This window comes from Plecotus auritus, assembly GCF_963455305.1.
Source record: "Plecotus auritus genome assembly, chromosome: X".
In the NCBI taxonomy this organism is placed as follows: domain Eukaryota; kingdom Metazoa; phylum Chordata; class Mammalia; order Chiroptera; family Vespertilionidae; genus Plecotus; species Plecotus auritus.
Window position 1 is genome coordinate 113163393 of NC_137784.1, and position 27371 is coordinate 113190763.

The 27371-nt window shown below is 41.6% G+C and overlaps 2 protein-coding genes across 3 annotated transcripts in view; both read left to right on the plus strand.

Annotated features, from left to right (window-relative positions):
• Positions 1–961: 961 nt before the first annotated feature.
• On the plus strand, positions 962–14938 carry CCDC160 (coiled-coil domain containing 160). Its single transcript, XM_080653843.1, has 3 exons — positions 962–1096; positions 2138–2192; positions 13553–14938. Exons 2-3 carry the CDS (start codon positions 2154–2156, stop codon positions 14543–14545), a joined length of 1032 nt encoding a protein of 343 aa, XP_080509969.1. The 5' UTR covers positions 962–1096; positions 2138–2153; the 3' UTR covers positions 14546–14938.
• PHF6 (PHD finger protein 6) overlaps positions 1030–27371 on the plus strand; it is a 201643-nt gene continuing 175301 nt past the window's right edge. Inside the window, exons 1-2 of one of the 2 annotated variants that reach the window (XM_080653840.1) lie at positions 1030–1096; positions 2138–2192. The gene's annotated coding sequence lies outside the window, so the exon portion shown is untranslated. Of the gene's footprint in view, positions 1097–2137; positions 2193–27371 lie in introns of those variants that run through there. The other variant, XM_080653841.1, reaches the window with a different exon arrangement.

Below are 27371 nucleotides of genomic sequence, written 5' to 3' on the forward strand. Positions count from 1 at the left end.
ACTATTTTGAACACCCAGTTCCACTCTATTTCAGGCCCCACTACCTTTGCCAGGTCCATCTTTTGGTCAGGCCCTGGCTGAATCCAAATCATACTATAACCAGAGTGTGATCAATTTGGTAATGGAAGAATCAGCATTGGGCAACCAGCCTAATCATTAATTATGCAACAAAATACCATGACTGAAATTTAAAAGATAATGAAGAACATGGACTTGTTCCCCAACTAAATTCTGGAAGTTGTGAGCAACTTTAGAAGTTCAAAGAGAGTAGTTTTGGGACTGACAAAAGGAACTTATTTTACACTGCCAGTAGTGTAGAACTAGTTGCCCCCAGTAGCTGTTAAATTCAAACAGGGGCAAGAGCAGGTTACAGAAATTCCTGAGTCATAAATAAGGAAACCATGGGCTACCTGAGATGCAAACTCAACCTCCCATAGGGGCACAACCAGGGGGCAATGCTCTCATGATACTGTTCCCTGAAGCCTTGACCAGAGGCAGAAATTCTGGCCAGATCATTGTGCTGAGGGTTAGAGGTGTATGTGGGGTTGTGGGCTGGTATGCAACTGCCACATTGTTAGGGACCCTGAACCAAATCTAGGCGATCTTCCAGAGCTAACTCTCCTCAACGTCAGATTACTGACCTGCAGGCCTAGGGACTAGCCCTACATCACTCCCTGTTTCCCTGACAACCGCAGTGTCCAGGTGCCTTTGTGAGTCATCCAGAGCCTCTGTGATAAGCCCACTGTGGGTGGGGCAGCTTCGCAGTTTCTCGCCCCTTCCCACTCTGACTGGCTGGCTCTCTTGAGATTTGAGCTCCTGTTTCCTGCAGGAAGAAGCCGCCAGGAGAACCACCGGGCGTGCGCAGTGCTCTGCCTGGCTAGGAGCACCATCCAGCTCCCTGGTCCCTTTAAATCAAGCTGGACGGTTGCTAGGCAACGGCGCGGCCCGAGCTGGAGCTGCACTGCGGAGGCTCTGCCAGGCGCTGGCCCAGCCTGGGCTGGGTGGACAGCTCCGAACTAAGGGGTGCTGCCGGCTGGTGGTGGCCTGCTTCAGAGAAGTGGGGACCGGAACCACCGGACCCCACCCACGCCACCAGGTAAGTCTGCGCGCAGGAAAGCCGGGAGGAGCCCGGCTTGTCCCTCTTCTCGGCTGGCCTCTCTGTAGAGGACGTTCCCCACTTGTCCCCCACCGCAGGTTTCCTCTCTCTTTAGAGCCCCAGGCCAGGAGGTAGGGAGCGTTTAGGAGGGAAGGAAACAGGGCGTCGAAGTCAAGGTATGGAGTGGGGTTGAGCCCCGCCAGCTGCCCCTCCCAGCCCTGTCTCGTGTCAGCCAGACTATAGGGATGGTGTCACCTGCGATTGTGGTCTGGCAGCTCCCTGCCCGAGCCACCTTCTCTCCACTGAAAGCAGGAGTTTCAGTTGACCATTTACAGAGAAACACGTCCCCCCCCCCAAATTATGAATGCCTAGATAAAGCTTTATAGCAAGAATGTGACTTCCATGCTAATAAAGTACTCAGCCTTCATAATTAAGGGGACTCGTCTCTTTTCTTCTAGAAAGAATCATTTCACACTACTGACAAAGAATTGTCCACAAGGCCCAGTTTTAAATGGCACTTCACTTAGTTCTCAATATCTACCAAGCAATAGAGAAGACAATTTGTCCCATGAAGTGGACACTTGGCTCATATATTAGGACTCTGAAAGATTAAGGCACAAATCAGGATAACTGCCCTTTTAAATGTTTTTTCAAATTAACTGTGCCCTGAGGGAGGGAAGCAAGACCTACACTCCAGCCCTTTGCTAATGTGGTTCTTGGCATGCTCATTAATAACAAGCATGCTACTGCTACTGCAGCCACCAGCTGTGGCTCATTTGTTCAATAGATGTTGAAGGTGAGGAGATACTACTATGTTTGACTATGATGCCACCATCAATCTTGTCCCATTTGGTATTTGCATTACTTGGGTAAGGAAGACAGTGGCCTCATAGTTGGGAAAGTAGGATGAAAGTTAAAAAGAAAACTTTCTTCAAAGTGTCTGGCATCACATTTTAGACAGGCCAAACAGATATAAACATGGATTTTGGCATTCTGGTTTATTATGTTTTCTAATTATGCTGGTGGGATTTTATTTTTCAGCTCAAACTGGAGGAGAATGATGGCATCAAATAGAACATCCTGTACATCAGGAAGTGTAAGTACAGTTGTGCTGGCTCATATCTTGTTATGAGTGTTTAGAGAAGCACAGAGCTTCAACCTTGTAACTAGATCATTAATCTGCATAATCAATACACGATCAAGAAAGCCTTATAAAAACACAAAAGAAAAGTGTCCTGGAGATTTTTAGCTAAGCCAAATACACTTTGATGGGAAAATAAAAATCCTTTCCCTAAAATGTCATCCAAAACACTTCATAAGCCACAAGACACATTATAAGTATTTACAAAAACTCAATTAGAATCAAAGCATTATAGAATTTTCAGGAAAAATATTAAGGATCAGTTATTCAACAAATATTTATTGATGGCTACTATGGGTCAGGTAACAGTTAGGGATACAAAGATGAATAAGATACCAGGAGATCACAATATATTGGTAACACAAAATTTTGTATGAAATGCTGTAGAAGCACAGGAAAAACTCAGAGGGCAGCATCATCCTTGCTGATCTTCAAGCTGATACTCCAATTGTAATATTTCTAAGAACTTATTGGTGACTCTGAAAACCACTGGAGCATTTGGAAAGTTCTTGATAAAGTAACTGCTGATAAAAATACAAATATTGCCCTAGCTGGTTTGGCTCAGTGGATAGCACGTCGGCCTGTGGACTAAAGGGTCCCAGGTTCGATTCCAGCCAAGGGCACATTCTGGGGTTGCGGGCTTGATCACCCCAGTAGGGGGCGTGCAGGACGCAGCCAATCAATGATTCTCTCTCATCATTGATGTTTCTATCTCTCTCCCTTCCTCTCTGAAATCAATAAAAATATATTTAAAAATACATATATCTTTGTAAAAAACACTACCACTTTTCTGCTTAGGAATAATTTAGCTTCCCCTCTACATGCCATAATACTACCTATATATATTTTTCAAACTGGCTTTTTCTGAGGTCTGATGACCTCAGGCTGGCAACTTTGAAGCACACATCTTTGGAAAAGGGTTGAGTTATTTAACTGGCTGGTTCATGTTCTCAAGGAGGGTAAGGCAAACCTGAAAACAGAATAAGAACCATTTTTTACAGTGTGCTTTAAAATTACTTCCATTTTCATTTTCATTAATTTCTTTTAACCACCTGTGAAATAAGTATACCGTCCCTATTTTACAGCTGAAAAAAAAATTGAGGTAAGTTTTCACATAGATCTAAAGTGTGGGAGTCAAGATAACTGACTCCTTCATCTTATTTTTTCCACCATAGTCCACACTCAATTCCTTTCTCAAGATCTTCCTTTCCCTTCTTCTCCATGATTCTGCACGGTAAAACATGTTCACCCACCTTGACTTCAGACAGTTCCTTTGGGTTCTAATTTTAGTATTGAATACTTTTCTGCAAGTTAGTAATTCTCAATAGTGTGGGGAATGGCAAAGCTCCCCTAGATGGGGCAAGTCAGAATCTTTTCAAATAAGGAAAGAGGCTAATGATGGCAGTGTTTTGTGCCTAGGAACAGTGGAAGCAGAATAAAAGGTTGAGAACTACTGCTTTTAAGTGAGAACAGGTTGGACAATTGAGCAAAAAAGCAAGGTCAGTGATTTTCTTTGTAGCAGACTTCACCCACCTCCTCCCCCATTTTCACCAAGCAGTTTTTCTAAGGGTTGGGAGAACTGAAAACCTCCAAGAATAATGGGGGAAAGTTCCTTGAGCTAAGAAGGGCCCTTTGTCTTCCCCTTACTGCCACTGGGCTGTGATTAAAAGCCCAGTGGCTTTTAAGCTAGTTGATTGGGGCTGAGGAACTGAGGGAAGTTACAGAAGTTTGCCCATCACAAGTTGGAGATGACCTTTTCCAACCATCATTCCCGATTTACAAAGTTTGTAATGATGTACTCTTGTGATGTGGGGAAAAGCTTCTGGAGGTTTTCCAGAACTATTTCCCAGTCCCTGCATACGCCTGCCTAGAAGAATAATCTCTTTTTGCAGACACATCTAGATTTATGCAAAAGAGGTGGTCCTGAAATTTTGAAATCAAATTCTAATGTAAATGAGATAAGGCAACAGAAAAAATGATATTTGATTTTTATGTCATCAAATTTTTCTAAAGCATGTGATTTAAAATATGAATATTTTAGAAAACAAATAGATTGCACATATTTGATCACTTATCCACCTTAATATGAGTATATTCCTCAGGGACCCATACCTTGAAAATGAAACAGGTTTGGTTTTTTGGGTTTTTTTTTGCGTTTCCCTTTCACAATAAACAGCAGTATATTATTTTCTGGAACTATTTAAGGATATATATGCATTCACCTAAGATTTTTATGGAATGGTTTGCCAAAGATCCATAATAAATGATCACTCTTTGCTTAGCTCTTAACAATTATTATGTTATATCACATTACATTATTTTTTATTTATATTATAAGTGCTTCTCAAAATTTTTAGGTGAATATAAACTACTTTTATGAGTTAATAGACCCCTTACTCCACCAAAATGACCTACTATCTTGCCAGAGGATAAAAGTCACCAGAGGATGAATGGTGATGTTTTCAGGTAGATACTAACTAGAACCATCAAGAGTTCATTATTAATTTATGCCAGACACAAATGAATAGATGTAGCTATATTATGGACACCCAGGCATTGACAGTTTAATCCCAAGGACTTCTGGGGGATCACTGTCTTAGGGGACCACTAATGTTATTTTTGTCATGTGACTATATCATTTTCCTTGTTCTGGCTTATTTCTTTACATCTTTTATTTCTCTTGGACCTCCTTCCCCTACCCTTCAGAATCCAACATAGTGTTGAGTAATAATAAATATAATAGTAAATGTTCATAATTGACGCACTAAAAAGGCATGCTTGTACTTTCAATAAGAATTCTGGTTTGATTTGCCTTATGCTGCAAAAAATTACCTAATCAAGTTTATTGTGAGCAAAATGGCTACCACTCAAGGGTAGAGGAGTGTCATTGCTTCAATGCCTATTCCTTTTCCTTGCCAGAGAATACTAATGTCATACTTGTTCTACATAAAAATAAAATAAAATAAAATAAACAGTGCAATTTACAAAGAGAAAATGAGACTGGCAGCTTTTACCCCCAGTGTGGGCTTTGCCATATTCTGAGTAGATTGGAGAACAAGCCAATAAGGATATCTTGCCAAGGAAATAGAAAAAGGAAGGAAGGGAGGAAGGAGGAAGGGAGGAAAAGAAAAGAAAAGAAAAGAAAAGAAAAGAAAAGAAAAGAAAAGAAAAGAAAAGAAAAGAAAAGAAAAGAAAAGAAGCTCAGAGACCCCTGACCCTGCCCTGTATAAGCCATGTGAGGGGAATTCCAAAGGCATTCCAAACCTTTCTCTTTCTGCCCTTTGATATGTGACATGCCATTCTCCTTACCCCACCCCCGCCTTTATTTTTCCTCTGTCCTTTTGTGGCCCTTTAAAAAATACCTAAGCTCTGAAAATACTGGGTTGTTTTCTTTCAATTTGTGGAATGAAACCTAGCAGAATAATAAAGGGGAATTTTAGAACAAGTACAGACCTGGGAGACAGGGTTGCAGTTTTACCAATACAGGCTGTGTAGCCTTGGTCAAGTCACTTAACTTCTCTGAGCCTTAGTTATAAAATAAGTCTATTCTCCCCAGTTCTGTGAAAAGCATTGTCTATATCAGGAAATTGTACAGAAGTTCAGAAAGAAAGGTAGTGAAATTTACATATTTATGAGAGGGTTGGAGATAGAAGTCACTTTTTCAAGTACAAATGAATAAAAAGAGTTTTCTACTTTAACTTTTATCTCTACCTAAATATCTATATCAGTTTTGTCATTATTGCTATCTGCAATTATAAAGTGGCCTCGGCTTACTTGCCCCTCTGCACATCTCCTTCCTGATCAACCTCATCAATGCCTTTCATCCAGAATTCAGTAGGAGGAATAGTATTCTCTCTCCCATTGCTACATGATTGGAAGCATTTTTATCTTTTACAGGATTGTTTAGTGAAAATTTGACTGCTAAAAAAATGTGACTGACTACAGATGATGTATTGTAAAATTGTATACCTGAAATCTATATAATTTTATTAACAAATGTCACCCCAATAAACTCAATTAAAAAATAGCCCAGCCCTAACCGGTTTGGCTCAGTGGATAGAGCATCGGCCTGCGGACTCAAGGGTCCCAGGTTCGATTCCAGTCAAGGGCATGTACCGTGGTTGCGGGCACATACCCAGTGGGGAGTGTGCAGGAGGCAGCTGATCGATGTTTCTCTCTCATCGATGTTTCTAACTCTCTATCCCTCTCCCTTCCTCTCTGTAAAAAATCAATAAAATATATTTTAAAAAAATAGCCCAGCTGGCATGGCTCAGTGGTTGAGCATCAACCTGTGAACCAGGAGGTCAGGGGTTCATTTCTGGTCAGGACACATGTCTGGGTTGCAGGCTCGATCCCCCAGTGGGGTGCGTGCAGAAGGCAGCTAATCAATGATTCTCTCTCATGATTGATGTTTCTATCTCTCTCTCCCTTCCTCTCTGAAATCAATAAAAATATCTAAAAAATAAATTATAAATGAAACATAAAAAATGTAAAATGTGGCTGGCAATTAGCATCACCATCTTATCTTTTTCTTCTGTTTCTTTCCTTTATGATTGTTGTGATAATCTCTACTCATTTGCATTCATAATATTAGAGAGGAGAGAAACCAGCATTATATGATTATCTTTCCTCTTTAAGAACAGATAGGTCATAGGTACTTCTGATGGTGACTAGTAGAATAATTAAAATCAGAACTATTTCAAGAGAAAGGAGGTGATGCTTCCAATGGCAAATCTATACCAAAAATTTGAAGTCGCAGCTTATTATTTTAGTCTGATTGACTAAACTTTAATAAAGCTTGGCTTATAGCTTTTGAACCCATCATTTTAACACCTTTACTGAATATTTGCACCTTTCCCTTTCCTCAAAGCCAAGTGAGTTGACAGTGGAGATGTACCATTGAGGGTCAGGCATGTTCAGTACATGTAGATATGAAGTATCATTGTCTGTAGCAAGGACATCTATTAAAATTTAAACTATTTTTGCCCTAACCGGTTTGGCTCAGTGGCTAGACTCGCAGCCGTGGGCAAACTACGGCCCGCGGGCCGGATCCGGCTGTTCTATCCGGTTCTCTTGCTCTCCCCTCCGCTCCTTTACTTTGAATTTATATTAGTTCACACAAACACTCCATCCATGCTTTTGTTCCGGCCCTCCGGTCCAATTTAAGAACCCATTGTGGCCCTCGAGTCAAAAAGTTTGCCCACCCCTGGAGCGTTGGCCTGCAGACTGAAGGGTCCCAGGTTCGATTCTGGTCAAGGGCATGTACCTTCATTGCGGGCACATCCCCAGTAGGGGGTGTGCAGGAGGCAGCTGATCTATGTTTCTCTCTCATCGATGTTTCTAACTCTCTGTCCCTCTCCCTTCCTCTCTGTAAAAAATCAATAAAATATATTTTTTAAAAAATTTAAACTATTCTTGCTAAAAAGAAAATATTAGAGATAATATATCAAAAAGTGGTTATCTCAGGGCCATGGGATTATGAGGGAATTCCTTTTCTATATTTTCCAAAATTCTACAAATAACAAATGCTACTATTATAATCTTTACATAATATGAAATATTATATAAATATAAATTATGTGTTAAATAATTTACTATTATAACGTTTAGAATTTTTAATAATATTAAAGAGAATATTAATTTTAAAATAAATACAACAGTTGCCATTTTTTGTTACCGAGATAAAATTACATTTGTGTGCATGGGAAAAATAGATGCAGGCATAATTTGATCTTTCTCATTGGTGATACCACAAATATATTACAGAAGATTAATGTATAAAATGAATGAAGTGACCCCTTCCTCCTTCTTTTGACTCTTAGCAGTAACTAAGTTATTAGTTTGTTGGCATCAGATGCCAGTGGCCCTTCAGTGTGTTGCCTGGTTCCTTCTTTCTCCCTTCTCTCAGAAGTAGTAACCAATTAAATACTTCCATGCTTTAGAGAGTTGTATGTTAAGGATTCCCTTTGAATACTAAAGAAACAAAATAAATATCCTCTAATTTTTTTTAATTTAATAAATCTTTATTGTTCAGATTATTACAATTGTTCCTCTTTTTTCCCCCCATAGCTCCCCTCCGCCCAGTTCCCACCTCACCCTCTGCATTTACCTCTCCCCCACTGTCCTCATCCATAGGTGTACGCTTTTTATCCAGTCTCTTCTCCCACCTCCCACACCCCTTTCCCCCCGAGAATTGTCAGTCCACTCCCTTTCTATGCCCCTGATTCTATTATATTCACCAGATTATTCTGTTCATCAGATTTTTTATTCACTTGATTTTTAGATTCACTTGTTGATAGACATGTATTTGTTGTTCATAATTTTTATCTTTACCTTTTTCTTCTTCCTCTTCTTAAAGAATACCTTTCAGCATTTCATATAATACCGGTTTGGTGGTGATGAACTCCTTTAGCTTTTTCTTATCTGTGAAGCTCCTTATCTGCCCTTCAATTCTGAATGATAGCTTTGCTGGGTAGAGTAATCTTGGTTGTAGGTTCTTGCTATTCATCACTTTGAATATTTCTTGCCACTCCCGTCTGGCCTGCATAGTTTCTGTTGAGAAATCAACTGGCAAGCGTATGGGTGCTCCCTTGTAGGTAACTAACTGTTTTTCTCTTGCTGCTTTTAATATTCTCTCTTTGCTTTTTGCTCTCGGCATTTTAATTATGATGTGTCTTGGTGTGGTCCTCTTTGGATTCCTTTTGTTTGGGGTTCTGTGCGCTTCCGGGACTTGTAAGTCTATTTCTTTCACCAGGTGGGGGAAGTTTTCAGTCATTATTTCTTCAAATAGGTTTTCAGTATCTTGCTCTCTCTCTTCTTCTGGCACCCCCATAATTCTGATGTTGGTACTCTTGAAGTTGTCCCAGAGGCTTCTTACACTATATTCAACTTTTTGGATTTTTTTTTCTTTTTGATTTTTCAGTTGAGTGTTTTTTGCTTCTTTGTATTTCAACTCTTTGACTTGATTCTTGCAGTCCTCTAGTCTGCTGTTAGGTCTCTGTATAATATTTTTTATTTCAGTCAGTGTATGTTTAATTTCTAGTTGGTCCTTTTTCATATCCTCGAGGGTCTCGCTAAATTTATCGGCCTTTTCTAGGAAATTCTTGAAAAACCTTATAACCGTGGTTTTGAACTCTATATCCAGTCATTTGTTTTCCTCCATTTCTTTCATTTGTGATCTGTTTCTTTGTCTGCACATTTTTTTTAAATAAATCTTTATTCAGATTATTACAATTATTTCTCCTTTTTCCCCCCATAGCTCCCCTCCACCCCTTTCCCACCCCACCTTCTGCCCTTACCTCCCCCCCACTGTCCTCATCCATAGGTGTATGATTTTTGTCCATTCTCTTCATGAACCCCCCATACTCCTTTCCCCCTGAGAATTATCAGTCCACTCCCTTTCTATGCCCCTGATTCTATTATATTCACCAGATTATTCTGCTCCTCAGGTTTTTAATTCACTTGATTTTTAGGTTCGCTTGTTGATAGATATGTATTTGTTGTTCATAATTTTTATCTTTACTTTTTTCTTCTTCCTCTTCTTTAAGAATACCTTTCAGCATTTCATATAATACTGGTTTGGTGGTGATGAACTCCTTCAGCTTTTTCTTATCTGTGAAGCTCTTTATCTGCCCTTCAATTCTGAATGATAGCTTTGCTGGGTAGAGTAATCTTGGTTGTAGGTTCTTGCTATTCATCACATTGAAAATTTCTTGCCACTCCCGTCTGGCCTGCATAGTTTCTGTTGAGAAGTCAGCTGACAGTCGTATGGGTGCTCCCTTGTAGGTAATTAACTGTTTTTCTCTTGCTGCTTTTAATATTCTCTCTTTGTCTTTTGCTCTTGGCATTTTAATTATGATGTGTCTTGGTGTGGTCCTCTTTGGATTCCTTTTGTTTGGGGTTCTGTGCGCTTCCGGGACTTGTAAGTCTATTTCTTTCACCAGGTGGGGGAAGTTTTCAGTCATTATTTCTTCAAATAGGTTTTCAGTATCTTGCTCTCTCTCTTCTTCTGGCACCCCCATAATTCTGATGTTGGTACGCTTGAAGTTGTCCCAGAGTCTACTTACATTATCTTCAACTTTTTGGATTTTTTTTTTTTGCTTTTTGCTTTTTCGGTTGAGTGTTTTTTGCTTCTTTGTATTTCAATTCTTTGACTTGATTCTTGTGTTCCTCTATTCTGTTTCTGGGTCTCTGTATAATATTTTTTATTTCAGTCAGTGTATGTTTAATTTCTAGTTGGTCCTTTTTCATATCTTCGAGGGTCTCGTTATATTTATCGGCCTTTTCTAGGATATTCTTAAAAAGTCTTATAATGGTGGTTTTGAATTCTATATCCAGTCGTTTGTTTTCCTCCATTTCTTTCGTTTATGATCTGATTCTTTGACCTCGCATTTTCACTGATTCCCTGATTTGGTAAGGTAGATATTTGTGCTAGGTTTTCAATATGGCCCAGTGGGTCTGCTTCCCCAGTTAACCTGAGGTGGACACTCTTGGTGCACCCCTTTGTGGACTGTGTGTACAGCCTTGTTGTAATTAAGTCTTTATTGTTGTTGGTATCACTGGGAAGAATTGACCTCCGGGTCAGCTGGCTGTAAGGATCAGCTGTGTCTATGCTGGGAGAAGCCCGGTGCTGGAGACAGCCCTATAGGATTAGACTTGCCAAATTGCAATAGCCTCTGTGCTCAGCTTGGATGGGGTGGAGCCTCAGTCTTGGCTTCCTGTCAGCCCCGCCCCTGCGCGCACGTGTGCTTTCAGTCCTCCGCCTTCCCCAGCTCGAGTCTCCGCCTGAGAGTCCAGACTCCCCCCACAAGTGCGTGGGTCCCCAGGGGCTCGCCTGGAACCGGGGTTCACTGCAGTCAGAACTGGGGCACAGTGCCGTCAGGAGCCTCTGACTCCCCTCCACCAGGGAAAACCCGCGGCAACCTCTGCAGCCCTTGTGCGCACCGGTGCGGGCGCGCTTTCAGTCCTCTGTTTTCCCCGGCTCCCGAGTCTCTGCCCGAGAGTCCAGACTCCCCCCACAAGAGCGTGGGTCCCCAGGGGCTCGCCTGGAACTGGGGTTCACTGCAGTCAGAACTGGGGCTCAGTGCAGTCAGAATCCTCTGACTCCCCTCCACTAGGGAAAGCCTGTGGCAACCCCCGCAGCCTTTGTGCGCACCGGCGCTCGCGCGTGTGTGCACTTTCAGTCCTCCGCCTTCCCCAGCTCCCGAGTCTCCGCCCGAGAGTACAGACTCCCCCCACAAGAGCGTGGGTCCCCAGGGATTCACCCGGAACTGGGGTTCAGTGCAGTCAGAACTAGGGTTCAGTGCGGTCGGAGGCTTCCTTCCCCCTTCCGCCAGAGGAAGTCAGCCAGGCTCTCAGACGCCCTTCCTCTCTGCGCGCACAAAGCCCCTTTGCCGTACCTCCAATTCTCTGTGAGCTTTTCTCCTTCCTTCTAGTTGTAGAATTTTCACTCAGCCAGCTTTCCTGTGGTTCTGGATGGTGTCCGTTCTTTTAGTTGTAGTTTTGAAATTGTTGTGCGAGGCAGCAGTTTAGGTGTTTACCTATGCCGCCATCTTGGTTTCTCTCTGTCTGCACATTTTCGCTGCTTCCCTGAGTTGGTAGAGTAGCTTTGTGTGGTAGGTGTCCTCTAGGGCCCAGTGGCTCAGCCTCCCCAGTACCTGAGGTGGACACTCTTGGTGCACCCCTTTGTGGACTGTGTGCTCAGCCTTGTTGTAGTTAAGTCTTGATTGTTGTTGGTATCACTGGGGGGAATTGACCTCCAGGCCAATTGGCTGTGAGGATCAGCTGTGTCTATGCTGGGAGAACTTCTGTGCTGGAGACACCCTTATGAGACAAGACTCACAAAATTGCAAAACCCTCTGTGCTCAGCTTGGAAGAGGCGGAGTTTCAGGGCAGAGCAGACAGCCTTGGTTTCCCATCAGCCCTGCCCTATGAGGCCCCTGGGTCTCAGTGTCCCTCGGTAATCGCTGCAAGCACCTCTGAGAGAAAGCCGCCCTCGAGTTTCACCCACTGCCAGACAGTCCAGTTTCTCCCCGAATGAGTCAGGGTTCCCAGTAACTTACACGGAACTGGAGTTCAGCGCAGTCGGGAGCTTCTGTCTCCCTCCTGCTTTGGAAAGCCAGCCACGCACTCAGCCTCCTGTGCATTCAGCAGTCAGTCCTCTCTGTGCGCGCGCACCTCTGGACCTCTGCCTTCCGCAGCTCCCGAGTCTCAGTGTGCTTTATCTTTTCCTGACAGTCCAGATTCCCCCCTTATGAGTCTGGTTTCCCAGCGTCTCACCCGGGACTGGAGTTCAGTGCAGTCAGGAGCTTCCTTCTCCCTCCCGCTTTAGAAATCCAGCCGTGCACTCAGCTGCCCGTGCTCACAGCCGCCCATCCTCTCCGCGTGAGTCTCCGTACTTCAGCCTTTTGCAGCTCCTCTGAGTCTCAATGTGCTTTCCTCTTTTCTTCTAGTTGTAGAATTTCCGTTGTGCGAGGCAGCAGTTTAGGTGTTTACCTATGCCTCCATCTTGGTTTCTCAAAAACAAATATCCTCTAATTTTGATGTATTTAGAAAGTTGATTATGATTTAGCATGCTAAGGTTTCACCTAAAAACTACACTTGGAGTCAATATCTTGAGAAAAACACATTTGGTGGCATTAATATTTTCAGTTGTTGACATTCGGTTCTCATCATGAAATTGCTGTCAAAATGGATAGAATTCTGTGCACTTTGCAGTCATGCTTAAAAGCAGTGCCCAAGACTGGAATAGCAGGAATTTACAGGTCAAGACAGAAGGGCATTTGGCAGAGTTAGTCATGAGGAAGTCTGAATGATATACTTTACCAAAAGCAGCTCACATTGCATTAAGCCCTGATGTTTTAGTCACTTTAAAGAATGAATAAACAGTAGTCCAACCCAAAAGAACTGGAGAAAAATCAGGAAAATTGGAAGCACAGGTATTAGCCTACTTTAAAATTAAGCCTATTAATTTTTAATCACTTTTACTCTTTTTGAAGCAATTTGTTTTCATGTGTATGGTTGTCTTTTATAGATTTATTTTCTCTACCTATAATTAATGGCCAAAAGTGTCAATTTATTGGTTATATTTCATAGCATCATAGAATTTTAAAGCTGGGAGAATCTGTAGAACTTAGCTAATATAGCCCTTTCAGTTTACAAATGAGGGAACTGAGGCCCAGGCTACTTCGTGAGTTATAAGGAGAACCAGTCTTCCAATATTTAGGTTCCTTCAAGCATGAGCCAGCATTCTTAGTTCTTTTCACTACACTAGCTGCCAGTGTAAATAATGTGCTTTGATCAAAATTATTTTCCAGGAATTGGAAGAGGTGCTTGAAGAAATGGATGATAGGAGAAAACACTGGAAAGAGAATATGTTTGCTCCTTCTTTTAGTGCTCATGATGTTCTAAATGAGCTTTTACAGCCTGAATCTCTTCCTGAACAAATGCCTTTAGAGAAGGCCAAGAGAATGGAAGGAATTTACAACATGTCTAGTAGAAAGTTTCAAGAAGAGAATAAATTCCAGAGGAAAGAATTTATTTCCCAACCAAATGAAAAAGAACAAGAACCAAATTTAAGAGAGAGAAAGATGAACATTTCAAAGAATGAAGCAGACACAAACTCTGTCTCCTGTGAATCATCTGATTTGGATGTTACAACTGAAGAAAGCTTTAATAGCACAGAAGACTACTGCATCTGGAATACAATGGAATATCCAATTCTATGGCAACAAGACAACAAGAAGAAATATACTGAAGGAAAGTCTCCAAATTTTAGCCTGAATATTTTGAATGAAGAACTGGAAGAACTCAATATGAAATGCAGAAAAATAGAAGAGGAATTTGAAAATGCTGAAAAAGAACTTTTGAACGCCAAAAAGGAAGTCTCCCCCAAAGCCCTAAATTTTCAAGAAACAGCGGCAGAAACTTTGAAGAAAGACTGGGAACTTCAAGCTTTAAGAAATGACCTATGTGAAAAAGCAACAAATGTCAAAAACTTAACTGAAGAGCTCCAGCAAGCCAGAGAAGTCATCCACAAGTTGAGCCTAGAGAACAGAGATTTAAAAGAAGCTGTGAGGAAGTTAAAACATCAGACTGAAGTTGGAAATGCACTCCTAAAAGAAGAAATAAAATTGTATTATGAATTAGAAATGGAAAAGATCCATGGAGAGCTCGATGCCATCAAGAATGAACTAAGAATTGAGAAGACCCTGCAAGCAAGGAATAATAGAGCCCTGGAGTTGCTTAGAAAACACTTTTCTTCTGTAACATCAAGTACCCTTGACAGCTTTACAGGGGATTGTTTTTAAAACTTAAAAAATTAAAAAGCCTTTAATTAGGCAAACCATTGAGCCAAATCCGTGTTTCTTGTGCTTTCTTTATGTACTTCTTAAAATGTGTTTAATGGGATGTAATTTTCATTTTTGGTGAATCCATACATCTGTAAAAAGTATATATATCAACTTCAAAGCATCTGCTTTCTCTTTCTAATGAAGTTATTGCAGATGTCCAAATGGAAATGAAGTGTCAGAAATCTTTTTAATATTATTTCACTCAGACCTGTAGTGATTCACCAGAACATATATGAACACAAATCAGTAGCCCTTTTGTGATCTTGTGAGCATTATGTCCTTGGCATGTGAATATTCTTTAATCTATGTTCATTGATGTTAACAATAAAAATCATGTTTATGTATATAAGCATAACATGTGTCTGTGGCTCTTATAGCTGCCTGTTCAGACTCAATGGGATACAAAAATGTATCTGCTTTCTTTGAGATCTAACCTTAATTAGGCACATATAAACATCTCCAAAAAAAAATGCAGATTTTTTCTCTCCCCTGCTGTTTTCCCCATGCTTTCTCCCTTGACCCAGCAAAGGTTCCCATAGACTAGAAGACAACTTAGAGACAGGGCTGTGACCTTTACTAGAGCCCTGATTTGTCAGCATTGGCTTTTGCATTTTCTTATGTTGACCACCAAGGGGCGTTGTTTACACAGTTGTTCCAAAGTTCTACCCGGGTTGGGGGTGGGGGTTTATAAACTTCCTGTCCAGCTTACATCACCAGCTGGGGTGAAAGGTGCTGGGTGTTAGCTATGTAAGTGGCTAGTGAGCTGGTTTGATTTATACAGGAATCCAGCCCTCTAAGGGGCCTGAGCAATGACAATTTATTTTACACTTTTAGAGAATAAACATGTACTGCCTCAATCCTGTGGTGAAAACAATGGGCAGTTGATTCTTGGTATTTGTTTGTATCAACCATCACGATTTTTTTTGGTAATTGGAGCTCTATTTGTATGCAATTTTTAAGTCCAATGAACCCAATGTAATTACAGACTATGAGAGTGGAATATAATTGTAAGGGTTTAGGTATCTTCCCATATGAGAAATCCCCAGACTGGGGATTTTAAAGTCCTAAAAGTCCTCATCTTTAAAATGAGGTAGTAGTACTGTCATCCAGATTCTTTTTGCTTCTAATGTTTTGTGATTTTATTCTCAAGTGTAACTGTACCTGTGAAGAAGTAAAACTCCTATGGCATTGGATGCACTCAGTTCTAATACTTTGGGGGACCTACATTTCTGACACCCCCCTTTCAAAAAAACATAGAAAGTGTCTTCTTTATAGTTTGAACATTTCCAAATATTGTGCCATTACTAAATCAGGAGAGGGAGTAAATGAGCTGCTTACTTCTCCTTTATCTTATTTCATTTTTACTTGTTAAGGTTGGAGAAGGCACTGAATGGAGACAAACTACACTGACCTTAACGCTGAGCAGGGATTGCCTAGCATGGGAAGACTGGACTAAATGGGAAGATAATCATCTTTGGCACTTTCTGAGTTAGTTCTGATAACCCAGATACTGGCAGCCAACTCAAAGGGAAAGATGACTTTCAGGTTTTTGGTGGCCACTGCTTCTCACCAAGGGGCTAGGTACAAAAGTAAACTAGGAACTCTTCTGACCTATTCAACTGTCTTCCTCATCACCCCCTTAAAGTTGTCCCTTTGTCCTTACACCAGAAAGACTCTCAGTCTCTGACTGCTAGTGTGCAGAGCTGCTTACATGTTAAAATATTGCACAAATTGTAGTAATTAAACTACTGGGCTCAGTCCTCTTAGTATATTTTAATTTTTAAAAAGGAGCTTTTACTCCAGGAGAATTTCTATCAACTGACCACCATCTAAAGTCTTAAGTGACAACTTGGTTTATCTTGTATAAGTGTGTATGTGTGCGAATGTGTGTTTAAGAGGTGGGGAAAGAGTGTGGTGGAGGGAGATCCAGAAAAGATAAATGCATGGCATGGCCCAGTTCCAGGGTGAGGGGAGTTGTATTACCAGGAAGGAACTGGAAAATAGATTCTTTTTTAAATATGTGTTTCTATTGATTTCAGAGAGCGAAAGGGAGAGGGAGAGATAGAAACATCAATCAGTGTCCAGCTGGCGTGGCTCAGTGGTTGAGCTCCTATGACCCAGGAGGTCACAGTTCAATTCCTAGTCAGGGCACATGCCCGGGCTTGATCCCCATTGTGGGGCATGCAGGAGGCAGCCAATCAATGATTCTCTCTCATCATTGATATTTCTATCTCTCCCTCTTCCTTCCTCTCTGAAATCAACAAAAATATATTTTTAAAAAAAGAAACATCAATCAGCTGCCTCCTGCACACCCCCTCCTGGGGATCAAACCTGAAACCCAGGCATGCGCCAAGACCTGGAATCGAACCATGACCTCCTGGTTCATAGTATGATGCTCAACCAACTGAGCCACACCAGCAAGGTGGAAAATAGATTCTTGTTGAGACAGCCTGGGATATTGAGCCCCAGCAAGGCCCACCCTATGGAAACCTAGGTCCAGATACTAGGCAGGGAGATAATAGACAATCACCAAATCCAGAGAGCTAAGGAGAAATGGAAGCCAAGGTAACAGAGCCAACAGTTTGGATCTGGGGGGTTCATATGTTTTGATGCTTTTATTTTTAAAAGCAGGGCTGCAATATGTTGGGAGAAAGCTAGGCGGTTCCTTGTCCTATGTAGATGGGAACAGCAGTGGGTTGTGGTGGCTTAAAGAACCAGAATCAAGGCAGATGCTAATACTCTGTCCCATTGTCTCCATAATCACACTCACTTGTTGCATTAGGTGGCTCCCAATTTTGATCAGAATATATTGTCACTGTCCCTTTTAGTATATCAAATTGGGGATGTGGAGATATTTTGATTTTTAACAAGAATGGCACATTAGGCTACTCATCCCTTTAATCTGTTGGGTAAAATACTTGAAATCAGAAATGCAATTGCATACCATTCCCCACCAAATACCAGTTCCTTGCTTACTAGGAAGCATGGGCTGTCACATGGCTGTAGAAATATCTGCTGTACCTTGGGTTTACAATCCTATTCTAGAAACATTAGCTGATCATTTATTGCCATAGTTAATAACTTCTAAGACACACTTAAAAATATTTTGACATCCCTGAATTTGGGACACATCTTGAAATCGTTGGTATGTCGTAGTATAATTGTCAGATTTTTTTCTTTCCTAATGGTTCATAAAATAATGGTCTATCTTAAAATCAATGGGATTTTAGATTTGATGAAATGTATTATGTGCTAGGCTGGGGACATGCAGATAAAATGATTTATGAATAAGACAGGTCTCTGACCTCCATAACCTTACTTATATGACTAACTGAAAGAATATGGTAAATGCTATACTAGCATTGCTAATACAAAGTGCTGGGGGAGCACAGAGGAATATCAGTTAATTCTGCCTGTGGGACTAGAAAGGACTTCATAAAGGAGGTGACATTTGAGCTGAGCCTTGAAGGATAAGAAGGATTTTTCCAGGCCATGCATGGGGGCAGGGGAAGGGGCATTTCTGGAATGTGAATGTGGAAGGTCTACTTGGCTTCAGCAATGAATTAGAACACTGGGGTGTTACATTTTGCTGACTTTTAAAGTTCCATTTGAGGTTCTATTCTGAAAATTACTGTGATTCCAATTTTTTGCTCATTTGCATGTAGACTAGATAATGAAGTTCTCATGACATAAAGACCAGGTTCCAGACAACATAATGCAGGAAAAATTTTTTACTGTTGCCACTGTACCTTTGGCTGCCATCATTTTTATTTTGTAAACAAAAGATCTAAGAGATTTTGGTCATAATATCCAGCTAAGTTCACTGTGAGCAGTCTGGTTTCAAAAAGATGAATGAAAGAGAAATACCACAGTAGCTTCTCTTTCCAAGAAAGCACAGTATAACAGATTAAGTGCACAAACTTTGATTACCCACATACTAGCCATGTGATCTTGAGCAAGTTGCATAATTCCCAGTAGCTCAGTTCCCTCATTTTGTAGGATGGAGTTAATAAATACTATTTGTTGGGAGAATAAGCTGCAATCATATATAGTCAATAAATATCACCATGGTTGTCAACATCATCATCATTAATATTACATAACTGAAAAGGAGAAATAGACCAAATCCATCTATCTCCTCCCAGCTATTAATTACTCTTACCAAACTCTATACATACAGGATAGGGCAAAAGTAGTTTTACATTTGTTCGTATGGAAAATAATACAATAATTAATAATAGTAATACAAGAATAAACTGTGTTTCGCATACTCACAACTATAAACCTACTTTTGCCACACCCTGTATTGTATCTCAAATTGTGTCCTCTGGAGAGGATATGCTAAACTCACTCACGTGTTTCAGTGATGTGTGATATGTTTGAAAAGGTGGAACAAGTTGCAGAAAGCATATTTTTATTTTATTAGTATATGAAGCATTAAGCCAAAGTAATAAATTTGTCATATGGAGTTTCTGGCCTCAAGTCAGATCCTATAAGGGCATTTTCTTGGGTCAGAGCCTTCCCAGCCCCCCTCCAATCATATTGGTGTAAGGTTGGCCCCTGGCCATGGCCAGCAGAATACCAGAAGGGGATAGAAAGCTCTGCTCTAGTACTTCAGCGGGGAAAAGCTCATCTAGGAAAAGGGTATAGAGATAAGAGTCTATTATATATAGTATTTTCTATTTCCCCTTGGCACAGGAAGCAATGCAGCTGGGGACCCGCTACCTTTCACAGAGTCTCTCCCCTGCCACCTCTCTCACCATTGATCATACCCAACTTGTTTATATTTGCTACATTTTAGGGACTCAGGTTGCCAATTCCCAGGGAAATGGATTCATACATAGTTCTCTGAGAGTGTGTTCTGAGGTATACTTGAAGCATTTCTTTTGCCTTTCAGCCAATGCCTGTTGATTTCACAATAGGTGTTGTCATATACTATATTCCAGACCATGATAAGGAGATATACCTGAGACCCTTATATCACTAGTATCCTAGCCTGAATTTGAACTATTGGTTAAAACCTGGTTGTAAAACTTTATTATGTGTCACACACTTCCATGTATGACATTTTATGAAATATGCACAAAAATACAAGTATTTCCTCATCAGATGAGGAAACTGAGGCCCAGAGATATTAAATGACTTACTCAATATCACACAGCTAGTAAATGGTGAATCTGGCATTCAAACCCAGACTTTCTAATTCCACATATGATGCTTGTTCCATTATATCAGATCACCTTTTGTGCTAAAGTTAATGTTCCAAATATTCAATCACCATGAAGGTTATTTAAATTTCTCAAAGACAAACTGGTTTATTACTGCAATCTGGACTCAACTGGAGTAAGCATCTCTTAAATGGCTGAGATGAACAGTGAAGATTCATCTCATTATTAGAGAGACCATAAAGTATTCATGTCTTCTGTTGGTGGGTTAAGTCCATGTGAAGGACACAGCATCCTCTTCCTATAACAGTAAACTTGACTATAAAAGTACCCTAAACAAAAACAATTGAAATATGAAGCCTAATTGACAACTCTTTAAAGCAAGTTCCAGCACTGATGGAATCAAGTTAATAAACACCCAGAATTCTTTGAACAACACTCATTGTGGCTTTGTGAATCTGTTTATTTTTTTTATAATTCAAAATTATTTATTACATTTAAAACAATATTTCCCCTTGGAATCTTTGTCTCCTAAAGTATTTTCATTGAAAGTTGATTACTTTTTAAGAAAAAATGCTGTGAACCCCCTTGATGCATAGAAAGTGTTAAATATACTTGATGATTATATGTACACTAGAGGCCCGGTGCATGAAAATTCATGCACTGGCGGGGGGTCCTTCAGCCTGGCCTGCCCTGTCTCACAGTCTGGGAGCCCTCAGGGGCAAGGAGGTGACTCAGCAATCAGGGGAAGGCAACACCCCCATCACACCTCTGCTGCTGCCACTTCCGGAAGTGCAAGCCTTGGCCGGCCCTGGTTACCTGAGCCTTGGGTGGCCCTGGGCAGCTGGGAAGCCACCATCCAAGTCTTGCCTGCGCTTCGGGCCAGCCCTGTGTGGCTGGGCAGCCGCCATCTGAGACTTGCCTGCACCTCGGGTCAGCCCTGGATGCCTGCCGCCCCAGCGGGGCTGAGGAAACTGGGCGTCACCATCTTGTGGCTGTGGGTGCCACCATCTTTGAGGGGGTGGCAGTCAATTAGCATATTCCCTCCTTATTGGCTGTGGGCACTGCCATCTTTGTGAGGGCATAATGGTCAATTAGCATATTCCCTCTTTATTAGATAGAATAGGGTGGGGAAAAGTAGGTTTACAGTTGTTTGTATGGAAAATAACACAATAATTAATAAATAATAATACAAGAATAAACTCTCTGTTTTGCATATTCAGAACTGTAAACCCACTTTTTCCCCACCCTGTATATTTCACTCTTGTTCTTTCCTTGATACCCTGGTAAGTTTCTCCAATGTTACAATAAAGGAATAATATTCTGTTCACCCATAACTGGAATGACTCTTAACAAACTATTTCAGGACATCTTTATGAAAGAAAATATCTTCACTAATGGGACAAATTGTTTTCTTTAAATTTACAAATTTACTCGAGATTTTACAAAATAACAACTCCCTTTCATTTAATAAGGTTGAAGAAAATCTGAAGAGCTGCTTTTGGCATGCATAGAGATGTGGGTTATGTCAACAAAGAGCCTGCAGGGCATTTCTGGTTTTGAGGTAATCAAACTTTTAAAGTACATTAAATACTTTTATGTGTTCTTAATGAGTACAAAAATGCATTTGCATGTAGTATGAAGACTTTTACCCCTTAAAACATGAATTAACTGAAATCTTTTCCTTTGGGTATGTATTAAACTATGTCTATAAGTAAACTGCTGCGAGCAAAGGGCTCCAGTTCCTATGTTTGTTTCAGGACAGAATGGTGTACTAGAAAAAGTGAGATGTGGAGTTTGCCCAGTTGGGTTCACTGGTAGAAGATATTGAGATGGAGTTTGGGGTGCAAGAAGTTTATTAGGGACAAACACCTCTGAAGGAAAAGGAGAGGAAGTAGGATTGAGGAGAGAGAGAAGCCAAGTTGCTATGCAAACCTGACAAAGCCTTGTCAACTGGGCAAGGAGTTCCAGAGTATTGTCTATCAGTGACCCACATTGGGTGGAAATTGCTGGGTCTTTATACCCCTGCCTTACTCAGTCACCAGACTTGGGTTGCCTATGGAAGGGTATCATCTGGGACAGAAAAGGCAGACCCTTAAAGAACTGATAGTTGGAGACTCTGCTGACCTTATTTTTCTCTGTTGGGCAGCAAGTCCTTCTTTGAGGGAGAACTGGGTGGTGCATCTTTGTGTCTACCACTGTCCATCCCTTGAATCTCTCCTTCTGGATTCCTTCAGGCCTCTCTTCCAGAGGAGAAACTTAGAAGAGTGTTGTTAGTGGGACTACCTACAGTCCCTGCCTCTGCATCTGGTCTTGGGCTGCAATTGACAGCACCTCCTTCCTTCACTATCCATTCTAGGTCATTCTCACCCTGTGCTACTGCCCTCTGGTGGCTTCAGTAGCTTACTGGATGGCCTTACTTGGACCTTCATCTCTGAAGAGACTGAGCTCCTGATCATAATGCCCTTCTCAGGCTGGGGTTGCTATATCTGTCCCTGTACAGTCACCATTAGACAAGGGAGTACTAACATATGCCCAAATGGCAACATATTTCCACACATGTTTCTCCTTACCCCATTGTGTAACAGAGTATTGCTTATTTGCCTCCTCCTGATAATCAGAGTCAATTACTCCTGCCAAGTCATTGATCCCTCTTCTGGCCTGCTGGTCCCTAGATACAAGGAGCCCAAAGTTCCCAGGCAGCAGCTGTAGCAAAGAATTCAATTGGATTCTTGCTGTGTCCCCAAGAAAATATGCCCCCTTTGGAGACCCAGGTCCTCTAATTCTATAGTTATAGGGATGGTAAACACAAAGTTCCTTTGAGCATTTTAAAGATGTGGCCTCACTGTTTTCTCATGTGCAATGTTCCTTTACACATAATGTTTTTCTTAGCTGTTGTTACTGGTTTTAAGTAATTTGATTCAGTCAGGATTCAATCAGAGAAGTAGAACCATTAAGATATTTTATTTTTATATTTATATCATCTACAGCTATCTATTTATTATCTATCAATTGATCAACATAGACATCAGAGATTTCACCTTATTTGTGGGAGCTGGTTAAACAGTCTCTGTAACATTTACATCTAATTCTGGAGCTTGAAGTCTGCAGGGTAGCTGGAAGGGGGCAATAGATGTAAAGTTGGGGGGAACAAGGACAAACTAGAAACCAGAAGCATGAATTGGAGTCTGCATCAGTCTCTCAACTCCAGCGTTGATGATGTGGCTATCCTGCAGGAGAAGCTACTGTTCTTTGCCTATAAGTACACACACCTGGCCCTGATCCAGGAATTTTAGAAGCTGAAGCAGTGTTGAGGGGAAGGTGTAACAGCAGCCACAGACCCAGTTGTTGTCCCACACTAGTGAGGTAAGACAGTAGATAAGTGACAATATATGCTGAGTGGCCAGATTATTATGATCTCTGAATGCATAATAATCTGGCCACTCAGTGTATATCCTATATAATAAAAGGCTAATATGCAAATTTTCCCCTCAATCAGGAGTTCAACCAGCAGGCAGGCCGGCCAACCGCCCATGCCCCCTCCCCCTGGCCAGGCTGGCCGGACCCCACCCATGCATGAATTCATGCACCGGGCCTCTAATATATATGTATTTATACACTGAGTGGCCAGATTATTATGATCTCTGAACGCATAATAATCTGGCCACTCAGTGTATATGAGTTGCAACTACACCTGGTGCCCCTGCTCTGAATTTCCAACGTAGAAACTATACATTGGACTCCTGTTTCATTAAGGCCTGTCCAATCTGCAAAACATCTCACAGGTAAAGAAATTCTGGGAAATGTAGTTCAGGCTAGGCACACTGTCACATTACAAACCTACCACAGTCCCTCAGTGAGTTCTTGAGAGTGATAGTAATGGGAATCACTCTTGCTTCCACCTTTTTATTCCCATACTATGTATTCCAACTGATTCCAAAGAATTGTATGTATTCCAATGCTGTATACAATTCTTTGATTTGGTGCATATACTTCATCTTGGAAGATGGCACTCCATTCTCCCAGAGTATTGCCTATTTGCCTCAATTTTTGAATGATATTTTTGCTGGTTAAAGAATTTGTGCTTGATTTCCCCCCTTTGAGCATTTTAAAGATATGGCTTCAGTTTTCTCATGTGCAATGTTCCTTTACATATAATGTTTTTCCTAGCCGTTGTTACTGCTTTTAAGTAATTTGATTATGATGTGCCTTGATGTAGTTTTCTTCATGTTCCTTGTATTTGGAGTTTATTGATCTTCTTGGATCTGTGTGGGTCTTATAGTCCTATTTCTTGGTTATAGTTATATCTTTAAATATTTTTCTCTCCCTCATCTCTCTCTCGCTGAAGCTGTGCTTTCAGCTGCCTATCATAATGCTCTATCAGTCCAGCAATTTCTGGATGGTGTGGTATGTAATATGACCAGTAGAGCCCATGGTCCTGGGCCCTCTCTTGCAACCCCTTGTTGTAAAATTTGGTCTTCCTGGTATGACACAATGTTATATGGGAGCTCATGCTAGTGGATCAAATACTCCCTAAGTCCTGAAAAAGAGGTACTGGCTGAGGCCCTGTGGGTAAAAAAGCCAAACCCATTCTTTAAATATGTGTCTATTCCTATAAGAATGAACCATTGGCCCATAAAAGAGGCATAATGTTGTGAACTTGCCACCAAGTTGCTAATTGGTCTCCTTGAGGAATGGTGCCATTTTGTGGGCTCTGTGTTGGTCTCTGTACTTGGCAGGTTGAATATTCTGAAGAACAATAGTTAGACTGGCCTTGGTAAGTGGCAGTACATCTTGTTGGGTCCATGCATAGTATTGATCTCTGCCACTATGCCCATTATGTCATCATTGGGGTGATCAATGACAAAGACTGGCCAATGTCAACAGTCCAAGTCATTTTGCCTACTTAGTTGTTCAGTGCCTACTCTGAGCTATATGCTCTATGGTGTGTGTTAACATGTGATGAAAATATCTTCATGCTTAAAGACCACTTTCAGCCCTAGCTGGTTTGGCCCAGTGGATAGAGTGTTGGCCTGCGGACTGAAGGGTCCCAGGTTCAATTCCAGTCAAGGGCACATACCTCAGTTGCAGGTTCCTCCCCAGCCCAGGGACAGGTCAGGGCTCGTGCAGGAGACAACCAATCGATGTGCTTCTCTCACATTGATATTTCTCTCTGTCTTTCCCTTTCTCTTCTACTCTATCTAAAAATCAATGGGAAAATATCCTCAGGTGAGGATTTTTTTAAAAAAAGATCACTTTCACATGTCCATTCACATGCCTCAGATCATCCATTTTTTTTTGTTCCAAACTCCTAATAAGCTAGCCAGGCCAGTCACCACTGACCATAAATTCATAAATATTTTAACCTTGGACCACTTCTCTTTCCATCCAAGTGCATCACCCAAAGTTCTGCCTATTGGGAGAATTTTCACTTGGCACCGTCTTTCAAGTTCCCCATTTCCTAAGTGAGGCTATAATTCAGCCACTGTCCATTTTTGACTTGCACCCTCACATTGACCCAACCCATCCATAAACCAAGCGTTTCCCTCCTGCTTCTGGTCTGATAGGGTCCCCAAAGAGCTGTAGGCATGAACTGATGGAGGTGCCCTTATACAACAATGGTGCATGCTGTGGGCATCTGAGCTACCAGATTTTGAAATTTTCTTGTACCCTTTAGTCATGTTCATAATCACTTCTGGATACTCTACATTTCATCTTTTGATAGATTGTCACTGGGTCCCCATGACCTTATGATTTAACTAGAGGCCAAGTGCATGAAATTTGTGCACTGGGGGGGGGGTGTCCCTCAGCCCAGCCTGCACCCTCTCCAATCTGGGACCCCTTGGGGGATGTCCGACTGCTGGTTTAGGCCCGATCTCATAATCCAGGACTGCTAGTTCCCAACCGCTCACCTGCCTGCCAGCCTGATCACCCCCTAACCACTCACCTGCCAGCCTGATCGACACCTAACTGCTCCCCTGCTGGCCTAATTGCCCCCAACTGCCCTCCCCTGCTGGCCTGGTTGCCCCTAACTTCCCTCCCCTACCGGCACGGTTGTCCCCAACTGCCCTCCCCTGCAGGCCTGGTCACCCCCAACTGCCCTCCCCTGCAGGCCTGGTCACCCCCAACTGCCCTCCCCTACCGGCCTGGTCACCCCTAACTGCCCTCCCCTGCTGGCCATCTTGTGGTGGCCATCTTTGACCACATGGGGGCAGCCATCTTGTGTGAGGGCGTGAGGGTCAATTTTCATATTACCTCTTTATTATATAAGATGGGTCTGATGGGAAATTCTAGTTGCATGGTTACTTGTTTTCCCATGGTCATCATGGCCCAGTAGCTTATCACAAGTTGTTTTTCAAAAGGCATATGATTCTCTTCTGCATATGGCATGGCCTTGTTCTAGACCTCCATGAGCATGCATTGTGATTCTACCACAGGATTTTGCCACAGATTCCAAACTGCATGTTTTCCCACCACTGACACCTCCATTACGTATGATCTGTCATATTGTATGGGCCAGGTCGCAAGGCAGCTTGTATGACAGCGTGAACCTGTTGAAGAGATTTTTACTTCTCTGGGCCCCAGTCATAGCTGGCAGCCTTCCCTGTTGCCTGGTATTAGGGATGGTGTAGAGTCCCTCAGTGTGGGATATACTCCCTCTAGAAACCAACAAAGCCCACTAGGTGTTGTGATTCCTTCTTTTAGCAAGAAGTGCAATGTACAAGTTGTCTTTTATTTTAAAGGAAATTTTCCAGCATACCCTTGACCACTGGACCTCTAAAAATTTTATGAATCTGGTAAGCCTCTTAATCTTTGTGGGTTTTTTATTCCCCACCCTCAGTAGTGCATATGTCTTACCAAGAGGTGGCACACTAGCTACCTCTTGCTCTTCTGGTCTGATCAATAAAATGTCATCAATGTAATAAGCTAATATGATGTTCTGCAGGATGTCCAGATGACTCTTATCTCTTCAATTATGACAGAGGGTAGGGGAGCTAATATAGCCCTGGGACAAAACTGTAAATGTATACTATTTCCTATTCCATTTCAATGCCAACTCCTTCTGTTTCTCTTTTCTGATTGGGACAGAAAATAAAGTTTTGTCCGATCAAAGGCCATAAACATGTATTTGAGGTTATAATAATATGCTCACATAAAGTTGCCACTTCTAGCACAGCAGCTGTGATTTGAGCTACTACAATTAGTCATTCTCATCTGTCACAGACTGGTAAATTAAGTTGAGGTATGATAAGAATCACCACACTGTATCCTTTAGATCCTTAAGGGCAGTACTAATTTCTACCCCTTCATGTGATGATATGCTATCTTGGCCGGGGTGGTGGTAGTGGTGGTGGTGGTTTTGTATCAGAGGCTTTAACTTGGCCTTCCCTACTGTTTCCTTACTGTGATAACTTTTATCTCACTGGCCAAGGACACAAAGCAGTGGTTGTGTCAACCACCCAATTGTACACTTGTATTTAGGAGATGATCACAGAGTTCTTGCATCCAGTGAACCTCCTGTGAGCTGGATCTTGGCTAGGACTCCATTAAATTATCTGGTTCTCATATGTTGCCATTCTCATGAAGTTTTGCATCTCCAGGTATCAATGTCAACTCAG